The 17,639-nt window shown below is 37.5% G+C and overlaps 1 protein-coding gene across 10 annotated transcripts in view; it reads left to right on the forward strand.

Annotated features, from left to right (window-relative positions):
• Positions 1–17,639, forward strand: part of HUWE1 (HECT, UBA and WWE domain containing E3 ubiquitin protein ligase 1) — a 160,459-nt gene that overhangs the window by 85,511 nt on the left and 57,309 nt on the right. For all 10 annotated transcript variants that reach the window (XM_064364329.1, XM_012471722.3, XM_012471723.3 and 7 more), the window contains exons 23-32: positions 2,476–2,533; positions 3,663–3,839; positions 6,539–6,784; positions 7,888–8,021; positions 8,451–8,545; positions 10,918–11,109; positions 14,506–14,722; positions 15,294–15,416; positions 15,978–16,215; positions 16,964–17,194. In XM_064364329.1, the coding sequence (XP_064220399.1) occupies positions 2,476–2,533; positions 3,663–3,839; positions 6,539–6,784; positions 7,888–8,021; positions 8,451–8,545; positions 10,918–11,109; positions 14,506–14,722; positions 15,294–15,416; positions 15,978–16,215; positions 16,964–17,194 (1,711 nt within the window). The remainder of the gene's footprint in view (positions 1–2,475; positions 2,534–3,662; positions 3,840–6,538; positions 6,785–7,887; positions 8,022–8,450; positions 8,546–10,917; positions 11,110–14,505; positions 14,723–15,293; positions 15,417–15,977; positions 16,216–16,963; positions 17,195–17,639) is intronic.

The raw sequence follows: 17,639 nt of genomic DNA on the forward strand, positions 1-17,639 counted from the left end.
GCATCTGTCAGCAACTTGTTACTTTACATTGCTGAGTAGTATTCTGTTGTGTGATAACTGTGTAGTGTTTATCCATTTTCTTGTTGATGGACTTGAGTTTCTAGCTTTTTTTCCAGGCTAAGACAGTACTCTTTCCTTATTTTTTTTTTATTTTTTATTTTTACAAAATCAGCAGCTAGTATTTGCAAATGGTGTTCGTATGCGCTCTTGAAATGCGTGGTTTTGTGCTGGAGATCTGGAATAAGGAAACTTAGGCATTATAATCTACCTCAAGTACTTGGGGTGCTGTTCTACATTCAGAAGCATTCACAAGTAGTTCTAAATACCTGTTTTTTGGTCCCTTTCTTCTGTCTTCTAAATTGTTTGATCTCAAAAAATCTGATATTGCTGAGGATGAATATACTTGCCAGTAAGTAACCAGGATTTGTAGTTGGTGCGGCACAGTTCACTTCTGGTTGATTCCATTAATGTGCCTAGCTTACTACCCGCCTCTCCTGAGCAACTTGAAAGAAATGGGCTATATAAAGTCTGTTTGATCTTTAGAACTTGAATAGCAATTGTCTGGACTTTAAAGGCAATGAGTGCAGAGAAGCAGTTGTTCCCTGAAATGTGGCCCAATGAGAGGGCTCCTTTGTCAGAGACAGCTGTCTCCTGAAAAGCTGGAGGAAGCACCTGACTTCCCTGCCCCAGAAAAACCCTATGTACACCATACCATGACACTAAATTGAAATCCTCCGTTACTTTTGATGAAGGCAGGGGGTGGGTCTCTACCACCATAAATAAATAGAAAAAATTGACCAGAGTTTGGGAATGTGTATATGTTTGGGGAAAGAGAAAGAAACAGGAAATTTACAAGGGCTTTTCTTGAAATCAGTTGGTAAGTTGGGTTCTGTTGTAGAGAGTTGATCATTTTTGTTATTCCTATACGGCTTCTTGGGCCAGGGAGCCAAAAGATGAAGAAAAGAAGAAAAGTGGTTACTGAACAAATTTATTTCTGGAATTATATTAAGAACCACTATTAGTTTGCTTTCTCTCTGTTCTTCTCCCCAGTTACCATGTACCAAAAGAAGGGAGCATATAGGTCTCATTTGATTTACTACTTAGGCTCTTTGCCATCATATCTGGCTTCTGCAAAGGATCGGGTGTCTCTGGGCTAGATCCACTTGCACTCCTTAGCTGTAGAGGTGGATCTCTAGATTCTTTACGAGGTGAGGCCAAGCTGGGGTAGGTAATAGATATAAGTAACATGGAATGCTGCAGTGGTTCTGAGGAGGAACTTAGTTAAAGAAAGGTTTTTGTGGTCTCATGGAATCATTTCAGCCTTGCCTTATAGGTGTACTCCCTTTCTACAAAGTTCTTCCCCACATTTTTCATTGAGGATGTTCACAACATCCTACCCAAACCCTGGTTCTGGATATTTTTGTCACTGAAGTCATTCCTAATGCCTCTCCACTCTCTTTTTCTGTTCTATATTCTGCTGCCAAATGTTCTCGTGCCTGGCAAATCTTTGTTTACATTTTGTCTTGCTCAGAGATAAGAACTACTAGCCTCTTGCCAACTTTCTTGTCTTCTTCCCCTACCTCTCCCTCTGTCTCTGCCCCACCCCACCCCGCTCACCTGCACTCTCTGCCCAAATCTGTTTCAAGGGCCTGTATTCAAAATGCTCCATTTTCTAAAATATTTGTTCCTTCCTGGGGTTTATCTTAGAGGTCTATTTTGTTTCATTGCAGTTTACTATATGTGTAGCTTTTTGCATTGAGCTGCGTTTTCTGGAGCTATGCAACCTTCTCATCTGCTGTGCAACATTGAAGCGACCGAAAAGACAAAAGACCTGATACATTTTTTTGATAGTTGAGGAACTGTCATGCTGCAAATATCAATTGTTAGGGAAGGAGCCCTCAAGTGTTGTTTTTATAAGTATGGCTCTTTGAACAAAATTAAATTCTATTTTCTACTCTCCATAACTTTAAGTGTGATGCAAGAACATCATGTGATGTTTGTGTTTCTTTGTCTAACCTCTTTCTTCAAGCAAATATTGAGTCTTTTAATTGAACTTATTTTTAATGTTTTCATATGGATAAATTTTCCCAACGGTAGTTTGCTGAAGACAGGATAGTTTCTCTTCTGATGTATACAAATGTTGAGTTTTTAAAGGCTTAGTTTTTCGCCTTTATGCTTTCAACCTTAGTGAGGCTAGCAAAGCCAGCTTCAGGATTGATTTCAGCTGTTTTTTTTCCTGTGGTATATGAGTCCAAAGGCTCATATACCTGATGAACTTGGGAAGTCAAGGCTGTAGTGAGCCATGATCATGCCACTGCACTCCAGCCTGGGTGATAGAGACCCTGTCTCAAAAAAATAAGGAAATAAATAAATAGAAAAAGGACTAGAATTTTATACAGTGTCCTTTTCCTCACTCTGTTCTCTTGTACTGGTATTGTGAATTTCTGTGTAACTCATTCTTTTCTCCTTTAACAGGGTTGTTGGTACAGAGGAACGTATTCCTATTCCCCTCATGGATTACATCCTTAATGTGGTAAGATTCAACACAGGGCAAACTGAGAGTAAAGGTGTATTTGTGCTTTTCTCTAAAATGTGTGGAATTATCAGAGTCCAGTAATTACCATATTTATTTTAATTGGAATCCAATTAAGAGGAGAAAGATGTGCCACCCTTTTGTTTTTGTTCTAAACTGTTTTGCTAAAAATTAGCCAACACAACCCCCACTATTATTTCAAATTTTTTTGTTCACTGTTACCATTCCCCATTAGAATCCAAACAGGAATCTATAACACGTTTTGTTTTGCCAGTCCAGTATAGGCTGATCATCCCAAATCCAAAATACTCCAAAATTTGAACCTTTTTGAGCACCAGCATAACACTCAAAGGAAATGCTCACTGGAGCATTTTTAGCCTGTACTGTATAATGCAAATATTCTCCCCCACAAAAAAAAATCTGAAACACTCCTGGTGCCCAAGCATTTTGAATATGGGATATGCAACCTGTAATATGTTTTCCAAATGTATCCAACTTATATTTCCCCCATTTTTTTCCCCATTACTTCCTGAGTATCTCACCAAAAGAGTGAAGAGTTTGAATTTTCCAGAATTGTTTATCAATAAGGGAGTTAGCATTTGTTCTAGCCTACTAAGCACTTTCAAGATTTCCAGAGATGGTTTCTCCTTGTGTCTATGTGTTTGTTGCCCACATTTTACTTTTTACTCTTAAGAAATGCTTTGTTTCAAACAAACTCTTCCAGAGTTCAGGATTTCATTTGCATTATTAGCACATTTGGGGGGAATTTTCCATGATGTTTGCCTGCAGGAGAGGCATACAGGGAGCACTAAATAGCAAATTAAGAGATTAGGCATGTTTGTACCACTAATTCATAATGTGAGCCTGAGCAAGTCACTTAACTTCTTTGTTATCTCAAATTACTAACTCGGTGTGCTTGAAAATGTAGATTGGGCAGAAATCATAGATATTCTTTACTTCCTGGGTGTTTTAGAGTCCATATCATGCGTCTGTCCCTGTTTATCTGAGGTTTTGGTACTCTAGAAAACACCGATTTTATGACTAGAAGGCTACCCCATCCTTATTCCAGGCTAGCCTTTTAGTTCCAAGTATCAGGCTCTAACTTCTTTAAAAAATTTTTATTACCTAGATGAAATTTGTGGAATCTATTCTGAGCAACAATACAACAGATGACCACTGCCAGGAATTTGTGAATCAGAAAGGACTCTTGCCTTTGGTTACCATTTTGGGTCTTCCCAATCTGCCCATTGACTTTCCCACATCTGCTGCCTGTCAGGCTGTTGCAGGTGTCTGCAAATCCATATTGGTAAGAAGCATCTGGCCAAATGTTTTCATTTCTTTTTGGAAATCAATTTTGCGATACTTCTGTATATGTGTTTTTACTGTGGTCTCCCTTCAATGAAAAAATAATGAATAATTTTATGTTATGTTGTATAAGTGAATTTTGTGACTAGTATATAGTGTGCCATGTTATTTCTCATTGAAAAGTCAAAATATTTTTTCTTTGTTCCTGAATTTGGTATGTAGTTCTAACATCCTTAGAGTTTATTGGAGGGGAAAGTATATCTCCAAGAAGGCTTTGTAGTTGGGTTTTATTAGTACATCACTCTTCTTTGTTACGGGTGCTTTTTAACACATTTTATGTTTATGGTTGTTTAACCATGTATTTTCCTCTCCTTTAGAATTTGATAATCATGTATTTTAAGCATAATTGACATGCATTTCATTGCCCATATTTAATTCCCCCGCTTTTCAAGCTTGATAGTCATGTATTTTAAGCATAATTGACATGTAATTCATTGCTCATATTTTGACAACAATGAAGCTTCTTTATTTTGTTTTTCATAGTAGTAAACTATACATAACATGAAATTTACCATCTTAACCATTTTGAATTATAGAGTTCAGTAGTGTTAAGTGTATTCATATTGATGTGCAGCCAATCTCCAGAACTCTTTTCATCTTGCAAAAATGAAATTACGCCATTAAATTCCTCATCCTCCCCTCTCTCCAGCCCTTGGCAACTGCCATTCTACTTTTTGTCTCTAAATTGACTACTCTAGGTACCTCATATAAGTGGGATCATAAAATATTTTGTGTGGGATCATAAAATATTTTGTGTGTGCGACTGGCTTTTTTCATTTAGCATAATGCCCTCAAGGTTTCAACCATTATGTAGCGTGTGTCATAATTTCCTTCCCTTTTAAGGCTTAATAATAATCCATTGTGTGTATATACCACATTTTGTTTATCCATTCATCTGTAATTAACACTGGGTTGCTTTCACCTTTTGGCTGTTGTGAATAATAATGATGCTGTGAACATGGATGTAATAGAACTCTTTGAGACTCTACTTTTAATTCTAATTTTCCCACATCCTAACCAATTCTTGTTTTCTGTTTTTTGACAATAGCCATTCTAGTGGGTAGGAAGTATCTCATTTTGTTTTTGACTGGCATTTCCCTAATGCTTAGTGATAGCGAACATCTCTAAATGTGCCTGTTGTCCATGTATATATCTTTGGAGAAATGTCTATTCAAGTTCTTTGTTCTATTTTAATCATGTTATTTGTTTTATTGTTGAGTTGTAAGAGTTGTGTATTCTTCTACACATATTAATACCTGATATTAATGTCTTCTCAGGTATATGATTTGCAAATATTTTTCCTGTTCTGTGAGTTGCCTTTTCGTGGTTGTCTTTTGATGCACAAGCATGTTTAATTTTGATAAAGTTCAGCTTATCTTTTTTAATTTTTGTTGCCTTTGTAAACACCTGCGTTTTTGGTGTCATATCCTAGAAACCATTGCCAAAATCAGTGTTTTGCAGCTTTCCCACTATGGCTTCTTCTAAGAGTTTTATAACTTAGCTCTTATATTTGGGTCTTTGATCCATTTTGATTAGATTTTTTTTATAGGGTAAAAGTCTCCTTTCCTATTGAATGGTCTTGGTGCCTTTGTCAAAAATCATTTGACCATATATATATGAACATTTAATTCTGGGCTCTCTATTCTGTTCTGTTGGTCTTTATGTCTGTCTTTATGCCAGTATCACAGTTTTGATTACTGTAACTTTGTAATAGAAATCAAAAAGAGTGAGACCTCCAAAAAATTTTCCCCAACTTGTTTTGGCTATTTGGGTTCCCTTAAGATTCCATATGAATTTTAGAAGGGATTTTATTCTGTTTCTGCAAAAACAAAACAAAAACCAGCATTGGAATTTTGATAGTGATTACATGAAATCTATGAAACTCCTTTATTAGCTGGGCTGCAGAGTGATAAGTAATTCCTGCTAAAAATGAGATCCAGTTGCTTACAGATTTGGAAAGATCCATAATTGTGACATGACTTTATTTTGTTTTACTCTTTGAAATATTGAATTAAATGCTCTTCATTAGCAATAGGGGAGAAGATCTTTATCATACCTATAATATACTGTGAAAGGATAGAGAGATTTATTGAAAGCCATAGGAAGGCACATAATTTCTCCTGTCTTTGCATGGCACGTGATGGGGTTTTATTGTCAGATTTTTCTCCATACTTGAGAGGAAATCACAAGGGTCTTATAATCCTTGAGTTGTCAGATAAAAACAAATTACCTACCTGATGCCTATGTTAGAATAATCTCTCTTGTTTTAAGAAGAGAACATTGTAATAATGATTCACTTCCATGCTTTGGAACTTTGCCTAACATTGTTTCCTACTGAGCAAAATTTGGAATTAATCCTATACCATAGAGTCCTTACTATAACAGTATCAATTTGGCCATGATAAGCTTTTAAGTGTTATTGTCTCACCAAATTTGAAAGTAGTGTGTTGCTCTAGAAAGAGATGTTAATGTATGTTGTACCTGAGTTCATATTTAGGTTCTACCACCAGGTAGGAGACCATGGCCATATCTAAAATCTGGGAGACTTCTATTTAATTGTCACTTCCATTGTGACTATTAAGGCATGATGAATTTGAAGCTCATTGTGTATTAACACTTTAATTATTGTTGCTGTTTCAGACACTGTCACATGAACCCAAAGTCCTTCAAGAGGGTCTCCTTCAATTGGACTCCATCCTCTCCTCCCTGGAGCCCTTACACCGCCCCATTGAATCCCCTGGGGGCTCAGTGTTGTTGCGGGAACTGGCTTGTGCAGGCAATGTTGCTGATGCTACCCTGTCAGCCCAGGCCACACCTCTGCTGCATGCACTCACTGCTGCCCATGCCTACATCATGATGTTTGTTCATACTTGCAGAGTTGGACAGGTAAAAATAATCTTAGGGGTACACATATTAATTTAAAGGCAATGAAATACCTAGGGCATACATCTAGCAGGTTACTGTACTTAACAGGGGGTCTGCTTGTGGTAGCAGCTAAAAGAACAGTTCAGCTTAGAATGAGATGTTTTTTGACAGTGTCAAAAAGTTGAATGACTGTATAATTTATTATGTGAAGTGGACTTTGTTGAGAGTAAAAGAAGTTATTACCCTTTTTAGCAGACAAACATCAATTGGGTATTCATTTGGCCTTAGTACTTCCTAATCCTTCCACAAGTCCTTATAGGTCTGATAATGGGATGGCATAGATAGGACATTTTTTTACCACAGAACATTTAAATCAGTAGTAATTAACAGATTAGTAAACATTTGCTACTTATCAAACCCATTTCCTGCAATCTATAATCCCTAGTTCTAGAAAGAAGGCATTTTGTATATGTCCTCACAATTTTACTATATTTATTCCTAGATAATTGATTTTAAAGATTAACGGTATCAACATTAAGCAAAACAGAGTTCAACAGCCCTGTTTTATACTATTGAGCAGGAGTGTGTTCTCTGTTACCTGTGAATTGATTGAATTCAAAATAAAATAGCACAATTATGAACGATTTGGAAAATTAAATTACTTAGCAAAGCTTAGGGATTGATTTTTATTACGTTTCTTTATTGAATGAAATAAGATGGAAAATTAAATTCGAGGAATTAAATCCAGTTATTTACTGAAGTAATGCAATTGGATGGAAATAACAATACCCCCACCAAATAAATTAGAAAGTACTTAATGAACCTGCAAAACCATTTCTTTGATTCAGTAAAAAAGTAGCTTATGATGCCTTTCTTTCACTTTATAAAAAGCAATGAGAGCACTGTTGTGGAAATAGTTCGTAAATGTTGTTAAGAGGATATTTTGTGGAACTGTCGTCTTGAATGTGGACATTTTGATGAGGTGGATAACTCTGTGAGAATAGCAATGAAGAAAAATTCCTTATACTTATAAAACTATTGAAGGTCGGTTTTATTTTTTTTATTTTTTTAAGTATAATTGTTTAGGGAACATCCCAAAGGTGAAATTCTTGTTATGATTACAGAGTGAAATTCGTTCCATCTCCGTAAACCAGTGGGGCTCTCAATTGGGTCTGAGTGTTCTGAGCAAGCTGAGCCAGTTATACTGTTCCCTGGTGTGGGAAAGCACTGTCCTCCTCTCCCTGTGTACCCCAAACAGGTAAGAGAATGGTTCTCTCTCTTATTATTCTATTACCTAAATTCGGTGAGCCTGGAGGATTGCTTTGGTTGGGGATAGGAGGGTGTGGAAGAGAATTCAGAGGCTTCCTAGTCCTTCCCTCTTACCAGCCTAGGAACTTGCTGACAAATTGTAGCATTTTGTACATCTTTGATTTGATATACCAATTATGCTTTGTTGGCATGGTGGATGTTTAAAATGTGTTCCTGTTGTTAGCCAGATACAAAAACGTGAGTTGGAAATCTTGTGGGGTACTACCTTAGGAATTACAGAAGCTTTATTACATTCAGTTTAACTTACCTGCTGTAGGAGGGATAGTGTCAGCCAAGCAAGTTAGAGACCGTTTACAATATAAGAGGTGAACTATCAATATATATATATATTTTTTGCTCAGTATTTCTCTTGTTGCAGCCTACCATCTGGGTGCGAATTTGGCCAGGCGGATATGCAGAAACTGGTTCCAAAGGATGAGAAGGCAGGTACGACCCAGGGCGGAAAAAGATCAGGTAACTCTAAGAAACTAAAATCTTAGTCATTACTTCTAAGTTCTGTTCCTATGTCTTTATAGGTTTATTATGAAAATTTTTAGTTACTTCTATCATCCATAGTCTAGTTTTCATCCTCTCACTGAGTTTTAGTCATTTCCTCCATAAAAACATATATACATAATGGTAAAAGTTAGAAAATATAGTAGGAAAAATTACCCATATTTCTGCCACCAAAAAAATAAAACAGTTTTGGAAGTATTCGCCCAGTCTTTTTTCTCTGAGTATATTTGTCATTGTCTTAGATAAAACATTTTGTAGATCTCTCTCCTCACTTAATGTTAAGTACCATATAAAGGTGCATGAATTAACTATTCTCTGTTAAGTTTCTAATATGCTAGTTTTTTAAATGAACAGTTTGGTATCTACTTTTCTGCATATATAAGATTGATTACTAGAAATTACTGTATCAGAGGGTATTAACTTTTAATAAAAAATCTCAATTTCTATGTTGATTGCATATTAGAATAATTTTGATTATAATCAGGTTAAACATGTTTAAAAGTGACCTTTTTGGCCGGTGTGGTGGCTCACGCCTGTAATCCCAGCACTTTGGGAGGCCGAGGTGGGCGGATCATGAGGTCAAGAGATCGAGACCATCCTGACCAACATGGTGAAACCCCGCCTCTACTAAAAATACAAAAATTAGCTGGGCGTGGTCACGTGCGCCTGTAGTCCCAGCTACTCGGGAGGCTGAGGCAGGAGAATTACTTGAACCCGGGAGGTGGAGGTTGCAGTGAGCCAAGATTGTGCCACTGCACTCCATCCTGGTGCCTGGTGACAGAGTCAGACTCTGTCTCCAAAAAAAAAAAAAAAAAAAAGTGACCTTTTTAATTAATACTTTTTAATGTGGCTACTAGAAAATTTAAATTATATATGTGGTTCACGTTATATTTCTGTTGACAGTACTGCTTTATAAAGAAGGTTGTTTTTATGTTATCTTACAATAAAAATTCCAAATTTCAGTAAGTAGAAATCATACATAATTTTCTGACTCTAATACTACAAACTTAAAATTAATACAAGCAACTTTTCCAGAAAGTTTTTTTCTCCTGAGTTCTATATGAAAGAGGAAATTAAAAAATGATAAACTATACTAAGAAAGCAATAAAGATAATTCTGTCTATAAAAATGCATCAGGCCAGGCCCAGTGGTTCATGCCTGTAATCCCAGCACTTTGAGAGGCCAAGGCCGATAAATTGCTTGAGCCCAGGAGTTCTAGACCAGCCTGGGCAACGTGACAAAACCCCATCTCTACAAAAAAATACAAAAATTAGCTGACCGTGATGGTACATGCCTTTAGTCACAGCTACTAAGGAGGCTGAGGTGGGAGGATCACTTGTGCCCAGGAAGTTGAGGCTACGGTGAGCCATGAGTACATCCCTGCACTCAAGCCTTGATGACAAAGCAGGATCCTGTCTCAAAAAAAAAAAAAAAATGTATCCGATATGCTTAAAACTTGTAGAGAAGTTACTAAGGAGAGGAAAATTTCTAAGGAACTAATAAAGCTGACATAGGCTTAGAACCAACAAACAAGGACTTACGTATGACAGCTGGTTATTGTGAGAGATGGGATAACATTAATAAACTATACACACACCTGACAAAATGAGAATCTCAAATTTAGTCAAAATGTACCAAATTTAACTCAGGGAAAGAATAAATTTACTAAGAACTGAGAATGAAATTAGTTTCACTGTCAAAGATTTGCCTCTCTAACAATTCAGATAATTTTTTTCTAGCAATTTATTTAACACATTTAACAAAGATGACTCAACTTCTCCACAATTTTTCTGGAATGTTATAAGAAAAACTTGGTGACTTGTTTCATAAGTTTGCATAAAACTCATTCTTAGATCTAAGAGCACACATATACCAAAGAAAAAGACACATCTCACATTCATATGCACAGTTCTTAAATGCTAGGAAATAAAATTTACCATTGGTAATCTGTGATGTCCAGTTTGAGTTTAACAAGCTATAACATTTTGGTAGGGCATCCACATTGACAGCATTGGGCACGATGCACACTGTAGTCTATGTGAATGGTATCCTCTGGGTTGTGCTGTGCCTACAACAGTCTTCCAAGGTCGCCCTTGGTTAATACTATTCATATGCTCTCATTTGATGATATCAGCATTAGCTACTTAGAACTCCAGGCAGAGAAGCATATCAGTACAGTATTTGGGTTGTGTTTTTCTTTCTTCAAATTTAGGAAGCCATGGGAATTGAAAGAATTACAAAAACCGTAGATAATCTTTCTTGGTACTCCTCAAAGAACCAGTTAAATGTTGGCTCTCCATCATCCTATTGCTCCCCTATTATATCTGTAGATGGGGAACAGGATGGAACAGCTGGAAGTATGGATGCTTCTACCCAGGGCTTATTGGAAGGCATTGGGCTAGATGGTGACACATTGGCTCCCATGGAGACAGATGAACCTACCGCTTCAGACTCTAAGGGCAAATCTAAAATCACACCAGCAATGGCTGCCAGAATTAAGCAAATCAAGCCTTTGTTATCAGGTGAGTGATTCTCCTTTCTCCTACCTTTTCTGTCTTTCAATCCCTTAAGTTAGTCCTCAAACAGATTGAGTTGGAAAGGCTGTGTTTTCATTTTAGGAAGTTTAAAATTTCTGTGACTTATTTTCAGGTGTCCTTTGTTGAGTGGCTGCTATGTGACAGGCTTTGTACTAGCAGCTATGGATACAGAGATGTCAGAATCCCTTCCTGAGAGCCGTATCTACTACCCTCCCTTTGATTTTTTTCCTCCTACTTACTCTTCAACTATTGTATATGGCTTCTGCTCCTACCATTTCACTGACATGTCTCAGCAAGACATCCATAACATCCTTGTTCCTAAGTCCCTTCTCACTTGTCTGCAGCTTGGTGGTTGACCCACCATGTCCATCTAGAAATACTCTTCCTTTGGTGTTTGTATTATGAAGCTATCTTCATTCCTTGTTAACTGTGGCAAAACAGGTGAAGGAGGTAGAAGGGAAGGCAGACGTGCTTAGCGTAACTTTATGGAAATACATGGTAATTTCTTTCTGACTTGGTTGCTTTTTCATTACTGTAAAAATGATTCTATACAATACCAATATTTCTTCGACCATTTGCTTTAGTTTCAGTGCCCATATCATAGTAAGATCCACATCATAAAAGAAGTCAAAATATTCTTGAATAATCAGAACTCTTCTGCCAGATTATCTAATGTCACTTTGGTTCCTGGCACTGCTTCTGTGTCTTCTTCCTCATCATCTGGTACTGGTTCAAAAGCAATCATCCCCATCAAGATGTCTTCTGTTACTTGCTCTGGGTGTGATGTCTGTTAGCTCTTGAATTTCACTAATATCCGTATCCTGAAACCCTTTACCCGCCACCTTTTTTTGCCACATTCACAAACTTGTGATTCCCTTGATTAGCACTGTCGTAAATCCTGTTAAGTTTTGCACAACATCGGGACAGTTTTCTCCAACAGAAATTTGTTTCAGGCTTGATGGCTTTTTCTGTAACAATGATGTTATCTTCAATGGTATAATCCTTCCAGACTTTCATGATGTGTTCCCTCTGTCGGGGTTCTCTTCCATAGCACTAACAGTCCTTTCCTTAGAGTACTGTGCCTTAAAGCCCCTTATGACTCTGATCTAGGCTGAATTAGAGATGTGGTTATGGGGGGCAAGTAGACCACTTCAATGCCTTTGGTGCTGAATTCATAGGGTTCTGGGTTGCCAGAGGCATTGTCCAGTATCAAAAGAACTTTAAAAGGCACTCCCTTACTGGCAAGGTACTTCTGACTTCAGAGACAAAACATCAATGGAACCAATCCAGAAAAGGGGTCTTGTTGCCCAGGCCTTCTTGTACACCTAAAAGACTAACAGCTGGTATTTATCTTTCTCCTTCAAGGCTCAGAAGTTAGGAGCTTTGAGGTAAGGGCAGTCCTGATCATAAACCCAGTAGCATTTGCACAAAACAGGAGTTAGTCTGTCCCTTTCTGCCTTAACTCCTTCTGCTCACTTCTGTTCCTTACTAATAAATGTCCTTTGTGGCTTTTTTTTTCTTCAAAATAGTGTACTTTTGTCTGTATGAAAAACCCTTTCAGTCAAATATCCTTTCTCAGTGATATTCTTAATGGTGTCTGGGAACTCATCTGTTACCTGTTGGTTGTTAGAAGCTGCTTCTCCTGTTACCTTGACATTCTTTAAGCCAAACCTCTTTCTAAAATTATTAAATTATCCTTTGCTGGCATTGCATTCTCCAGCTTTAGATCCTTCACTTTCCTTTTAGTTTTCATATAATGACTTCTATTTTCTTGAATTACATTAGAATCTATAGATGTGTCTTTATTATGGCTATCCTGTACCCAAGCCTGCTGGTGTGGCTGCAGCAACAGCTTCACTAATTTCCTTTTCTTTGTTTTACAGTGGTCTTAACACTGAATTCATTTTTCCTGAGGTAGTGGGCAATCTGCAGTGCATATCAAGCAATTCAGGTTTTTCTTGAAATGTCATGACTTTTCCCTGCTTCTTAGGAGCACTTCCAGCTTTAGTAGTGACACTTCATATGGGGTCATAGGGTGTCCCAGGTTTATGGTATTGCAGTAAACATGAAAAATAATGTGAGAACCATGAGATCTCTCATGTTATTTTCATCTCTCCAGTAAACTACACAATTTACTGGAGAGATGAACTGTTCGTGTGGAAGTGATTAGTCTCAGTGTTTTAAGCAAATTCTGGCAATACTTGAGCTCACCACAATATCAACAGGTGGTAGCTACAAAATTACTAGAGTACAATATATACTAAATTTTACGCAGTTATTTAATAGTGTTTATTTACTGCAAATGGCACCGTGTATCGTGTGTGCATAAGTTTGATGAATATTAAATTTTTATAATTTGTGTATATTTTATAGTTGTAAATGATAAAATAGACTAGTATCTACATATATTTTATGCATTCATGACATACCTAACTTTTTGTTAATGTTTCAATATTTTGAGGCTAGATGTTTCATCTGGGAGTTTTTTCAAATTGTCACAAATCTCTAAAATTTTCAATATATTCATTGAAAAAAAAATTCACATATAAGTAGACCTGTGCAGTTCAAAACCTGTGTTAAATGTCAACTGTACTTTGATTCAGACCTAGCCCTTCTTGTCTTTGGATCATGGTGAAATAACATTTTTAAAATGCTATGGCAACATTTTCATTTATGATTTTAAAAGTAGATTTCATTGTAGAAATAAGAAAAGTACATAAAATATTTTAAAGAGAAGCTGGAAAGCACTCAGTTTTTTATGTAGTTTCTTTTACATATGTTTTTGTTTATTTTGTTCAGTTATATATTGAAAAGCATCCTATGAAAAGGAAAATTTGAGATGTCCTTAATCTACGTAATTCCTTAAGACGATACTTGTAAAAATTTTCATGTTTTTCCTAGTAGTTTTTTTTTATTTCTCTGGGACTACATATTCCATGTTGTGATTAGACTATATATATTGTCAGTGATCTTTTTTTTAATCTAAGTGGTTAATCATTTTTGCCAATTTTAAAATTGTCTGTAGGCATTTTAAGTGACTTCATCATCCAGTAGATAATATTATTTAACTGCATATGTTGCTGTATTGCTTCTGCAAAGGTGGTTGGAATTTATACTTCCTCTAACAGTGTGAATGCTCATTTGTCTTTCACATTTGATGGCTATTGAATGCCACATATCCGTCTCCTGCCTTCAAAAGTGGCATTTTTTTCCTTGTGGAGCTTCCTTTTTGGATTATCGAATGTAGAACAAATCCAAGTGTTAACTAGAGGTGGTAGGAGGAAGTGGTGAGTCATAAAAATATGTTAATGGTAATGTGTCTGTTGTAATTAAACCATTCTGAGAATACTATATAGCTTTATTCTGACTTCTGGGTTCCAGCTTCCTCCAGATTAGGCCGAGCACTTGCTGAGCTATTTGGACTTCTTGTTAAACTTTGTGTGGGATCTCCTGTCCGCCAGAGAAGGAGCCATCATGCTGCCAGCACTACTACAGCACCAACACCTGCCGCTCGATCAACAGCCTCAGCTCTCACTAAGCTCTTGACTAAGGGCTTATCTTGGCAGCCCCCACCATATACACCTACTCCCCGATTCAGGTGAAGTTCAACTTGAGATTCAGGGACTAGAAAGTTACAATATAAAAGTATGTAATTTGTTCCTATACTACTTAAAATGGAGAGTGAGCCGCTGAATTTGAGAACTTGGTGGTCCCTTGTTTACTCTAGAAACTGAAGTGTAAGTTACTTGTTTTGGTTGTACCTAGTATAGAACATGAGTAATTTTTTAAGTATTTACAGTCAAATTGTATTTCAGTAGCTTTATATAGGTAGTATCTTTTATCCAAAATACTTGGGACCAGAAAGTGTTTCGAATTTTGGAATTTTTTGGGTTTTGGAATATTTGTGGAATATATAATCAGTTGAGCATCCCTAATCTGAAATGCTGCTGTGAACATGTCCTTTAAGTGTCATGTCAGCAATCAAAAAGTTTCAGATTTTGAAATATTTTGAATTTTCTGATTAGGCATACTCAACCTTTATTCTTTTGTAGGTGGGAGGTGTCACTTCAGTGTGTAAATTTTTCTCTTGCCTTTTAAATGAATTTCCTATTCTGTGTCTGCTTCACAGAAGGTTAAAGTTTTGCCTCCCCCTCCCCCCCCACTTTCAGGCTGACATTCTTCATCTGTTCAGTTGGTTTCACATCACCAATGCTGTTTGATGAGAGGAAGTATCCCTACCACCTCATGCTGCAAAAATTTCTCTGCTCTGGAGGCCACAATGCTCTCTTTGAGTAAGGATCAAGTTGCTTTACAGAGAAGTTTTTCTTGGAGTTTGGTCTTTGCTGTGTGCCTTCCCAGCCCAGTGCTTTAAAGTGCTCTATCTTGTAACAGTGGGATATATAGCAATAGCCATTGATTGTAATCCTTCCATGTTCTGGGAAGTAGCCATGTCTGCCTTCATTTACTTTGGAGGGTAGGATTTAGGCTGCCCTAGAGTTGTGTTGGTAAGGGTCTCTGCTTTTTCTCATGTGGCTTCCGGTTCCCAGCATGGGTTTTTAAAATAGATTTTTCTTTTTCTGTTGTCTCTCTGAATATAATTTTTCTGCTTTTCTTGGTCAGTTGATTCCAAGCTGAGTTTCACTAGTTTGGATTTTTAAGACTTAATAAAGGAGAGGAGGCAGAGCAAAAGAAAAAAATAATTAGCTGATAACTGTTGGACAGATTAGATGTAATAGCTCTAAGAAGAGGGAAGTGTAGTGCCAGTATAGATTTGAGACCTTTTAGTGTAAACCCCTATTCCCAGGGTAAAATATTAATATTCTATCTATCAACTTTTCCTTATTTGAATTTAGAACTTTCAACTGGGCTCTGTCCATGGGAGGTAAAGTTCCTGTTTCTGAGGGATTGGAACATTCAGACTTGCCTGATGGTACAGGAGAATTCCTAGATGCCTGGCTTATGCTGGTGGAGAAGATGGTGAATCCCACCACGGTGCTTGAATCTCCACATTCACTGCCTGCCAAATTGCCTGGAGGTGTCCAGAACTTTCCCCAATTCAGTGCACTCCGCTTCCTTGTGGTAACTCAGAAAGTGAGTATTTGGTATTCTAAATCAAAAGGAATTTCTCATCCTAAGTAGTTCCTGCTCTGTTTTGTCCTGCTTAATGAAATAACATGATTATTTAAGAACTACTGGATTCAAGTCCCAGATAAGGCTGCCTTACACAAGGGAATCTAGACCGTTTGAGAATTTCCATGATATAAACATTTGAACTGTAAATTTCAGATTGGTACTTGTATTAGGCTGTTCTTGCTTTGTTACAAAGAAATAACCAAGACTGGGTAATTTATAAAGAAAAGAGATTTAAGTGGACCATGGTTCTGCAAGCTTTGGAAGCGTGGTGCTAGTATCTGCTGGGGTTCTAGGGAGGTCTCAGGAAGTATGGTGGAAGGTAAAGTGGGAGCTTGCATGTCACATGGCAGAAGCAGGAGGTGCTACACACTTTAAAATGACCAGATCTCACAAGAGAACTCAACTATTGTAAAGATAGCACTCAACCATGAGGCATCCACCTCCATGACCCAGACACCTCCAGTATTGGAGATTACAATTCAACATGAGATTTGAACAGAGCAAATATTCCAAACTATATCACTCCTTCAGGTTGAATTAAATGCCTGTTCTATGTGCCTTCTTAGACCCCCTCATGTTGGCCTAGGATTTTGTTGTTGGTACTAGTCGCGGAAGGACTGTTCCATAGGTCTTTAACTTAATTCTTCTGGGCTTTGAATTCAGGCAAAGTAAAGTGATCGTCACACACTTTTCAAATTACTTACAGGCAGCCTTTACTTGCATCAAAAACCTGTGGAACCGGAAACCCCTGAAGGTGTATGGTGGACGAATGGCTGAATCCATGCTGGCCATTCTATGCCACATCCTCCGAGGAGAACCTGTGATTCGAGAGAGACTAAGCAAGGAGAAGGAGGGTTCTCGAGGAGAAGAGGATACAGGGCAAGAGGAAGGTGGCTCTCGCCGGGAACCTCAAGTCAACCAACAACAACTGCAACAGGTAGGGTGCTGGCCTTACACTCCAGGGTCCAGACTTTGCACCCAGTGGAGTGTGGTGTTTATGGGTTTTCTAAGTTCACATACCACTGAGTGCCTGGTCACATTAGCCAGGAGACAGTTTAAATTTGCTCCTTCTCTTAGCATTTATTTTTTTTCTCCTGAGGAAAACTGTAATATAGTCCTGATGCTCTGCACAGGTAGTAGTCCTCTCAAGCATGTTGATGAGTATTCTCAGTATCCTGCTACCTCGGAATTATTTTCTGGTTAACCGTTTAAGAGAATGGATATTGTGAACCAGATTTACCCTCCAAGAAGAGCTTTCTGAAACCTTATAGTCACCTACAAAACTTTTGTTTTCACTTGGAAATAAAATTTATATAAGGGAAGGGGCATTTTAGAAATTGGGAGGCTAGAAAGAGAGGAGCGAAGAGGCACGTAAAGTCCTG

Source organism: Aotus nancymaae, unplaced genomic scaffold (assembly GCF_030222135.1).
Source record: "Aotus nancymaae isolate 86718 unplaced genomic scaffold, 86718_ANA_hifiasm-v0.15.2.pri h1tg000058l, whole genome shotgun sequence".
Classification (NCBI taxonomy): Eukaryota; Metazoa; Chordata; class Mammalia; order Primates; family Aotidae; genus Aotus; species Aotus nancymaae.